Raw genomic sequence first — 9,838 nt, forward strand, 5'->3', positions numbered from 1 at the left:
TCATCATCAGTCTTCTGATCTCAAAGTTTATTTGTTTTCTTATTTTTTAATTTCATGTTCAATTCATTTGCCATTCTTTCTTTTTGCTAATATGTGTTCAGGAATATGTTTCCTCCAGTGAATGCTTAAGTTGTTTCCCATGTATTTAGTAGGTTGAATCATTATTTTAAATTTTTTATTGTTCTTATTATTTGGTTTTTGACCCACTTGTATAAATCATTACACTCACAAAGTGCCTCACATTCTTTGTCTTCCTGTTATGCAACTCGTGAATGTTCCTCTACCTATTTTATGAGCTGAATAGCTTTGGAAAAGTTCATCAGGAGATGGAAAAAGTAAGGGAAGGAACTTAGAATGGAATGGAAGGTAGGCTGCATACACGAAAGATCCAGATGGATACTTTTTTGTTTCCTCTAGCATTCTAATTATGTCCCACCTATGTAATTGACAGGGGGAAATGAGAATTTACCTGAATTTTTAAAGTGAAAAAAAGTAAGTTCTCTTGTGTTGTGGTAGAACACGGTCTTATGTTGCATGATAGATGACAACTTTATATATTTTCTTGATTTATCCTAGAATTTTAAGATATTTCCTTTTTAAAACCAACAAAAAGAAATGCTTTTATTTTTACTTCTCAGTGACAATTTGTGTGGGCACAAATACCTTGTGCTTTGCTTGGTTGGTTTTTTGCGAAAATTATTATTTTACTTGTATATTTTCCCATTCATTTATCCCTCCAAGATTTTGAGAAGTGAATTAAGAAAAATTTCCCCCCCCCGTATATTCCTTAGCCTGCATACTTTTCTACTTTGAACAAGACACTATACTGCTAGTATCTTAAACAGTATCACTTTTCTACTTCACGAGTAATAATAATGATGATGATTGTGGACATATATAGTAACACTTAAAAATTTGCAAAATGTCATACAGTTTTCTGATTTAAACCTCACAGCAACCTCGTGAGGTAGCTACTACAAGTGAAATGATCAGTTTTTGGAGGTGAGGAAACAGACTTAAGTTAAAAGACTTGTCCATGGTCCCATAACAAGTGTTAGAAAGGTTATTCAAACCTAGCTCTTTTTTTTCTTTTTGGAGGGGCAGTTGGGGTTAAGTGACTTGCCCAGGGTCACATGGCTAGATGTGTGTGTGTGTGTGTGTGTGTGTGTGTGTGAAGTGTCTGAGGCCGGATTTGGGCTGGTGCTCTATTCACTGTGCCACCTAGCCACCCCAAATCTAGCTCTTCTTGACCCCAACACTCCATTCTCTGTGCCATACTACAAATCATCCCTTTGTCTTTCTTTTAAATATTTTTTAAAGAGTGACATTTCTAGAGAAATTTTAGGAAGTTGGGTTTTTTTGCTGCTTGTTGTATTGAAGAATTTGCATATTTTTAAAAAATGGGAATGAGACTTTCAAAGGCAATGAAGGTTGTGAATTTAGTGGCAGAATAGAACTGAAATAATTTCATAATCCCAATTCATTTTATTATTTTAGAGAGAAGATATTGAAGAATTAAATGCAAAGTAAAAGGGGAAGGAAAAGAGTAGGGTCTAGGTCCTCCTTTTACTGAATCCAAGGTCCACACTTGAGGACCAAGAGGGCCACATGTGGCCTCAAGGCCAGAGGTTCTCCACCCCCAGAAGCTAGCACCTACTATGTGCCAGGCACTTCAAGCACTTTTACAAATATTATCTCATTTGATCCTCACAACAGCCTGCAAGGTAGGTGCTGTTATTATTCTAATTTTACAGTTGAAGAAACTGAGGCAAACAGAAGTTAAGTAATTGTAATGGGAATGTAAATTTAAAGATCTTCCCTGCCCCTAGGCTAAAGTGCACCTGGAGCCTGGGGTGGGAGGCTTGTTTTTCAGTAAATACTTTTTGATTGGCCAGTGAGTCAATAAGGTTGTTACATTCTCTGAGCCAGGAGAAGGCTATATAAGCCCTGATGTGTAGCTTTGTTTTTGGGGATCATTTTGAGAAGTGTTCTGTAATTTGATGTGGATTCTGGGAAGCTGGTTGTTCAGAGGGGGGCTCCCCCCCTCCTCCCCAGCTTTGAAAAACCCAGATGTTGAAACCCAGATGTTGATTTGGTATGGATGTAATGGCTGGACAGTTTGGAAAGCTGTCTACTTGATCTGTTTCTGTCTTGATAATTCTGCCTGCATACTTTGAAGTTCGGGGTGCTGACCTTTTTCCTCTGAATGAGGTAAATGATACATGTTTGACTGATTAAAGTAAGCTTGTTAACCCATTTTGAGTTGCTTTCCTTTATCAAAGCAGATCCAAGAACCTGTGTTGGCAGCAAACCCTGAGGATGCTTGGGGTGCTTGCTGCTACAGTAATGCCCAAGGTTACACAGCTAATAAGTGTCTGAGACCAGATTTTAATTCGGGTCCTTCTCTACCTACTTAGCTATGACATCATTTTTATTACATTTTACTGTACTATTTGTGGTTTGTAAATGGTAGCTTTGGCATAGCCAGTTGTGATTGGCTTCACAATTATAGTCACTCAAAGAGAATCAGGCAGGTGTCATCAGCTCTTGATTATTTAATAACTGGTTTTCTAGTTTAGTGTTAACCCAGGTCTCATGTTTTTTCCCAGCTTCTTGTCTTTTGGTCATTTGTTCACTTGGTATTTCCACCCAAAAGACAAAGGTGTACTTTGTTTCTTGTCAGTATCTTTTATAAGGGTCAGAAAGAGAACAATGCCTTACATGTAATAGATGCTTAATAATATTTGTTTGAACAGGGGTGACATTAGTGCCCCTATTGAATTATTTATTGTGACATGTGTTAATTACTCTTCACCTCTAGGTAGCATAAGCTATCAAGAATTTACTTTTTAAGACTTTATTTTTGTGCTCTGCTTTATTATAAAGTGTTGCTTTGCCTGCATTAGTTATGGAAATTTCTGACAACAGTAATAATAATACACTGATGATTTATATTCACTGTTCTAATATAAAATATGATTATATTGACTAAATATGAACATTTTAATTTGAGGTCATGGAAATCCAGTGCAGTAATAGGTATATGGTATTTTGAGGTTTACAAAGCACAGCTTCCAATATAAACTTCTCTCTGCCCTTAGTGATTTTAACATGTTTTATTTACGATTTGTATTATGTGTATTTCTACTGATATTTGAGCCTGTCAGCAACAAAGTACAATTATTTCCATAAAATGTGCGCATTATTGCAGAAAGCAAAATTGTGTGTCATCTTATTAGAGTTTGGCTGTACCTTCCCATTTTTGCATTATCAGTATTAAATACTATTACATGTTACTGTCTTATTTACTTAATAAATTTTACATGTTGTCTCTCGAGTTAGAGTGTAAGCTCCTTGTGGGTAAGAAATGCAGCTTATTGTACTTTTGTATCCCATATCACCTGTTACAGTGCTTTGCATGAGTGGTATAAATGGTATAGTAATATTTAACTTATTAGTTACTCAGATGTCTACCACACTTAGCCGGCTACAACACCCTTGAACCAAGAGGTGGTGCAGAAGTTTTCACATCTTGGAGTATGGTGAGAAGAATTGAAGACATGATGAAAAAGTTTGTTCATTGTTCAGAAGCAAGGTTCTTCCAAAAGTGGCAGTAAGACCTCAAAGTCAAGCAGCTTAGATGCAGAAGGAAAAAAAGAGAAGTAAAGGGAAGGAAGTGGGAGTTGAGGTGCTGGGAAGGTGACTTATTGATGATAGAGGACAGGAATAACCGGAGGCAGAAGGATGAGAGTAGAACATTTTGGGATGTTCATTGTAAGGATAAGAAACCCTGCAAACAATGGTGACCATGGAGAATATTTCTATATCTCAAAGAGTCCCACCGTGAAAGCATAGCAGCTAGAATAGTACAACGATTTTGGTGGATGTTTAGTAGTAGGGCAAACTGAGCTGTACTAATTTCAGTCATTTAGTCAGTATTTTTTCAAATGTTTGCTAGGTACACTATGTTCAACTCTCAGGTTCAAGTGTCCAATTGAACAAAAGTTTATTATGCGCCTGCTATATTATACATGGTGGGAAGACACTGTGTTATGATAAAGTCAGCCTTGAAGTTAGGAAGACTTAACCAAATGCAAGTCACTGAATTTCTTAGAACCCCAGATAGCTGTAGGTGTGTGTATGTATGTATGGGGGAGAGGATGGGAGCTGAGAGAGAGAGAGAGAGAGAGAGAGAGAAAGATTAAACATTCCTTGCTCTCAAGGAATTTAATCTACTGTTTAAAAAAAAAAATCAGACCTAATTCCCTTGAAGGGAATTATTTTGTTAAAATATTGCAACACCGGAGTCATGATATCCAGCACAGTATAGCAGCTTCTGGTGGGGTGTTCATTAGTATAAGCAAGCCATGCCAGTAATAGAAGAACAGAATAAAATGTGTGTTAAAAAACCATCCAATGGTAAAGATTACAAGCTTCTTCTAGTGAAAGATAAAGAATAAAAGTGTTAACTAAATTAATGCTACCTTTAAAAAAATTAAAGTCTGAAAATGGAATGGAAAGTTGTGAATAGGAATATTTTGATGGATCAGTTCAGTATTAGTTTAGCCATGTTGCATGACATTACAATTCAGAAAAATTACCTGGTCGAAGTTTTTGCCATTAAAGGTAATTTAAATTGAATGCGTTTGTTTTTTTTTTTTTTTTTGGTAGCACTCTCAGAGTTGTGAAAACGGCCTTGTGAACTTTAAAGCATTGTATAAATGGGAATTGTTATTAACAAACTAGAACATCTAGACTGTATTTTGTGAGTGATTTTCAATGAAAACCACGCCCGTATGTCTAATCCAGAAGTTTTTTTTAATGAATTTTAACAGTTACCTGAGCTATTTGTATTTGTCAAGTGGGGCTTTGGTATATCCAACTGTGACTTGGCATAAGAGATTTAATTGAATCTACTTTAAAAACACAAACAAACAGTAAATCATGAGAGTTTTGTGATCTTTTCAGAGAACTAATTTCTGAAGTCTATCCAGAAAATAGTTTTATAATGTAATAAAACTGATTTTTTGGTGATGTCTCTTAGTGCAGCATAAGAACAATTGTATATCATGTGCATATGCTGCAGCTGCTCATAAACTGAAGCTGTTTTGAAATTGAATTGTCCTAGAACTTTTGAAAATGTCTCCTATTTACCAGTGGCTTACAGACGTAACATCTACACAATTTTTTCTCCTGATTGGTTCCGTCATACTTTAGTACTAGCAGTGAAAGAACATTTCAGGAATATAGCTTACCATAGGGCAAGAAGAACTGTACTGTTGTTAGTTATCAGTCTCACTCTGAAGAAGGATTAGGGTCTGTTATATTTTTACTATCATTCTCTTCCTCTCCCCCTTACCTCCAGTGTTGCCTTCTTTATCTAAGCTCTGGATCCAGGTGTTGATCAGAATATGAAATGTTATTAAAAAAGATTTCATGAGAAAGTCAATCTATCATGTAAGGCAGAAAGGACCTTCAATGGCATATCTTCCTGTGAACCTAAGATTCACTTAAATTTTTGTGTGTTTGTGCCTGTAATAAAGTCGGACATTAAGGAGGATGTGAAGAATATTACAGTTTGCTTGCCAAGGTTTTTTATGGTGCGAGCTGCCTCTACACCCCATCAACAGATTTAGTTCACTTGAGATAGAAAGGTATATATATTACCAAGGAGATAACTGTTGTCTTTTGTGTTGGTGATGCAGAAATCGTGAAAAATTTTTCTCTTCTGCTGATGAGTTAGACACTAATGATAAAACTGAAGACTCTTTTTTGGAGGGCAGGAAAACTCTATGGGATAGGTGGCTCAGTGAATAGAGCACCGGCACTGGAGTCGGGAGGACCTGAGTTCAAATTCGGCCTCAGACACTTAACACAAAACTAGCCATGTGACCTTGGGCAAGTCACTTAACCCCAATTGCCCTACGGTTCCCCTCTCCAAAAAGCAAAAAAAGAAGAAGCAAAGGTCATTTTAGCTGTTAATTCTATAATAAATGCTGTAGAAATTCAGCCATATCACATTGCTCTAGAGATGATGTAGCTGCATATCTTTCTTTCTACTTTTGTGAGAAAGTAAAATGACCAAATTGTGATTTCACAAAAGAAACCCATTTATTTTTGCTTTTTGGAGGGCAATTGGAGTTAAGTAACTTGCCCAAGGTTACATGGCTAGTTTTTTTGTGTGGGTATTAAGTGTCTGAGGCCGAACTGAACTTGGGTCCTCCTGACTCCGCGGCCGGTGCTTTGCTCACTGTGCCACCTAGCCGCCTCTCCCCCCATTTCTTTTTAAGTATAGTCAACCCCATGTCCTATACCATCACACGTATTATATTGCATATATTACAGATATATTTACATTAGTGTTAGGATCTCAAGAAAATTAAAGTATGTTCAGTATGCATTGTTTAACAAGGCAGATGTTAACGTTTAAGGATTTCCATAAAAAATATTAAAAATTAAGTTAAAACAATTTAATCTTTAAAGGATTAATCTTTTTTAAATTTTTAAAAAATTTTTAAATGGGTTGCTCTTTATCCCCCTTGCCATACTGTGGTATATAATTTTAACTGTGGGATACGGATTTGTCTCTCATCTTCCTTTTCTTTTCACTGGTATTCCATTGGTTTAAATATGTAACCTAAAGCAGAATTATATTTTTGTCCTTTGAAAATCTTTGCTAGATTGTATAATAAATATTACTGTCTTCATGACTACTATGACAGTTATTTGCTTGGCTGGGACTATTCTTGTGAGGCAGCAAATTATCAGGATTTAATTTGAAATTCTAAAACTATTTTTTTTAACTATAGTTTTATTAGCTCCCTGGGAGTGAGTTACATGATGCTGTGTACTGAAAATTACCCAAATGTCTTGGCTTTCTCTTTCCTGGATGAGCTTCAGAAGGAATTCATCAGTACTTACAACATGATGAAGACAAATACTGCTGTCAGACCATACTGTTTCATTGAATTTGGTAAGTGCCTCCTAGTTTTTGTTTATTTTGACTACATCTTATTCTTTTTTTTTTTTTTTTAAAGCAATCGGGATTAAGTAACTTGCTCAAGGTTACTTGGCCAGTTATTTCTGGGTGTGGTGCTAAGTATCTGAGCCCAGATTTGATCCAGGTCATCCTGACACTGGAGCCAGTGCTCTTACTCGCTGAGCCACCTGGCCGCCCCTGACTACATCTTATTCTTTTTCAGAAACTAAGATAGGTGATCATATAGTCTTTCATCTGATTCTTAAAAACTGGTAAATCCATAGGCTGTTCAGCTGCTTTTATATAAAGTATAATAATTTGGCATAGATAGAATACTTGAAAATAGCTATTATTTCATTGGTCCCAGTACTTATATCACTAAAATAGTTTATCATCATCCCCTCTACCCTCAAAATGTAGTTTTTGTGAATTGCTATGGTTTAAAAAATGTCATTGCCTATTGGCCAGCTTTCTGGTGCCTTTTTTAATTAATTAATTTTTAATTTAGTTTGGTTCTTGGGCAGTAGCATTGGCTGTTATTAGGCCTGCCCTCAAAGCCTTTCAGATTGGTAGGACATTGAACTGGCCATAGCTTGTCCTCTGTGGTCAAGGCCCTGAGGAACTCAAAAGTTACCCTACAGGTCATGATGCTATCAGGGGAGGACCTGGCAAATGTTTAAATAATTTTTTAGTTAACATATTAATAAATGATAGTTATGTTATATCCACTTAAAACATTTAGTAGGGTCACATGTGTAAGAAATGTGAAGGGGATAGAATGTTCTGGTTGGTTTAGAGACTTATTCTCCGAAGTCACTAATATGAGATGTTCACAAACCAAGAATCTAATTTTCTGTTTGTTAAGTATTCATCTTATTTGCCTAATGTAGAGGAAAAAGGAGAAGAAAATTACTCATACAATTCTGCAGCTAAGTTATATAATAAAGTGCCAAATAGTAAAAAATAAGTTCCACGTAGAATACATTTAGGAATTGGCTTTCATTGATTTCATTAATATGTGTACTAGTTTTATAAATGTATTTTTTACAGATAATAGTAAAGAAATAAAACTTAAAATCTACATTCTAAAATGCTGTGTGCAATAGATTAGTATTAAATAGTCTATTTGAAAAATCATGATACATGTAAAATGCCTATTTTTAAAAATTAAAATTAATTTTACAGTGGAAGTGATTATGTAACCATGGTTGATAAACATTGACAGATTTTTAATTTGAAAAGAGTTCTAAAAGGGAGTGATGAAAGGTGCTGTTCTCTATAGTCACTATTAAAATAGATGAAATTTTAATACCTCTGTAGTGTCACAGTTGTTTCTGCATCATCTTAAATGATTTAATTACCAAGTGTGTCTTGAAATTTTTTAAAAATTTTGTGTAGATAACTTCATTCAGAGGACCAAGCAGCGATATAACAATCCCAGGTCTCTTTCAACAAAGATAAATCTTTCTGACATGCAGACTGAAATCAAGCTGAGACCACCTTATCAAGTTTCCATGTGTGAACTGGGATCCCCCAATGGATTCACATCTTCATTTTCTGTGGAATGTAAAAGTGCTAGTAAGATATCTTCTGGTGAGTTTTGAATTTTATTATTTCATTCTTCTTAGATGTTTGGTATGGATAACATCCTGCTTTATTTGGTAATTGAAGTACCTTTAAAAAGAATTGCTTTATTCTCATGCTTTAAATCAGGCATGTGAAAGTACTTTAAAAGTACAAAGTACAATACTTTCTCCTGTGACTTGGAGAGTACCAGTGTAGGTAAAGATTGAAAACAAGGAATTTATCTACCCAAAAAAAGATTCTCAAGAGATCTCTTTGCTAATAAATTACTCGTAATTACACGTAAGTGATTTCTTTTTTAAAAATACCCCAAAAGAATAATAATTTTGTAACTTGGTGAGAAAATGTGAATTGCTTCTTCCTATTTATAATTTACCAGTTAGATTTTAGGGCAAGATCCTTGACTGTCAGAGAAAACTCAAGTAACAGAGATTTATTGCCATGTACAAAGCATCCTTGCTGAGGCAACTCAGGAAACAAAAATGAGTGAAATATACTGCCTTCCCTCAAGAAACTCATCATGTATCGGGAGGGGAGGAGAATTGTAGTAGTTAAGAGCGTAGTGCTAGTAGCAGTGATACTGCTATGAGACAAAATATGATCACTGCTGTAAGAGAGGACACATTGCAAAGAGAGGTGAGGGCCAGGTTTCATGGAAAGAGCAGCTTTTGACATTGACTGTGAAGAAAAGGTATGAGTTTGACTTGTGGAATAGTGTGCTGAGGACATTTCAGGTGTTAATAAGAGGCTGTGCTGCAGGAGGGTGTGAGGCATAGGTGGTGAATAAGATTAAGTCCTGCTTGGCATGGTGAGAGCATAGGGCTAACTATAGCAGTAAGCACTCTAGCATCCCCAGGGTGGCTGCCAACACGGGTTCTTAGATCTGCTTTTCTAAAGGAAAACAACTCAAAATGAGTTAACAGTCTTGCTTTAATCAATCAAACATATCATTTCCCTATTTCAGAGGAAAAAGTCAGCACCCCGAACTTCAGAGTATGCAGACAGAAGTTACAAGAAGACAGAGAAACATTTCAGCAGACAGGCTTCCAATTGTCTGACCATTTGTAGCAGCAAGCACCCCCGGGTCCCCAGGGTGGCTGCTCACACAGGTTCTTGGATCTGCTTTGTTAAAGGAAAGCAACTCAAAATGGGTTAACAAGCTTACTTTAATCAGTCAGACATATATCGTTTACCTTGTTCAGGGGAAAAAGGTCAGCACCCCGAACTTCAAAGCATACAGGCAGAATTATCAAGACAGAAACAGATCAAGTAGAC

At 36.0% G+C, this 9,838-nt stretch overlaps 1 protein-coding gene across 5 annotated transcripts in view; it reads left to right on the top strand.

The window, feature by feature from the left end:
• Positions 1-9,838, top strand: part of SEC22A (SEC22 homolog A, vesicle trafficking protein) — a 92,524-nt gene that overhangs the window by 18,586 nt on the left and 64,100 nt on the right. For all 5 annotated transcript variants that reach the window (XM_069064942.1, XM_069064944.1, XM_069064940.1 and 2 more), the window contains 2 exons: positions 6,810-6,973; positions 8,378-8,572. In XM_069064942.1, the coding sequence (XP_068921043.1) occupies positions 6,810-6,973; positions 8,378-8,572 (359 nt within the window). The remainder of the gene's footprint in view (positions 1-6,809; positions 6,974-8,377; positions 8,573-9,838) is intronic.

The sequence above is a fragment of the Petaurus breviceps genome, unplaced genomic scaffold (assembly GCF_028583685.1).
Source record: "Petaurus breviceps papuanus isolate PSGF00001 unplaced genomic scaffold, PetGlider_PUasm1.0 90654, whole genome shotgun sequence".
NCBI classification, from domain to species: domain Eukaryota; kingdom Metazoa; phylum Chordata; class Mammalia; order Diprotodontia; family Petauridae; genus Petaurus; species Petaurus breviceps.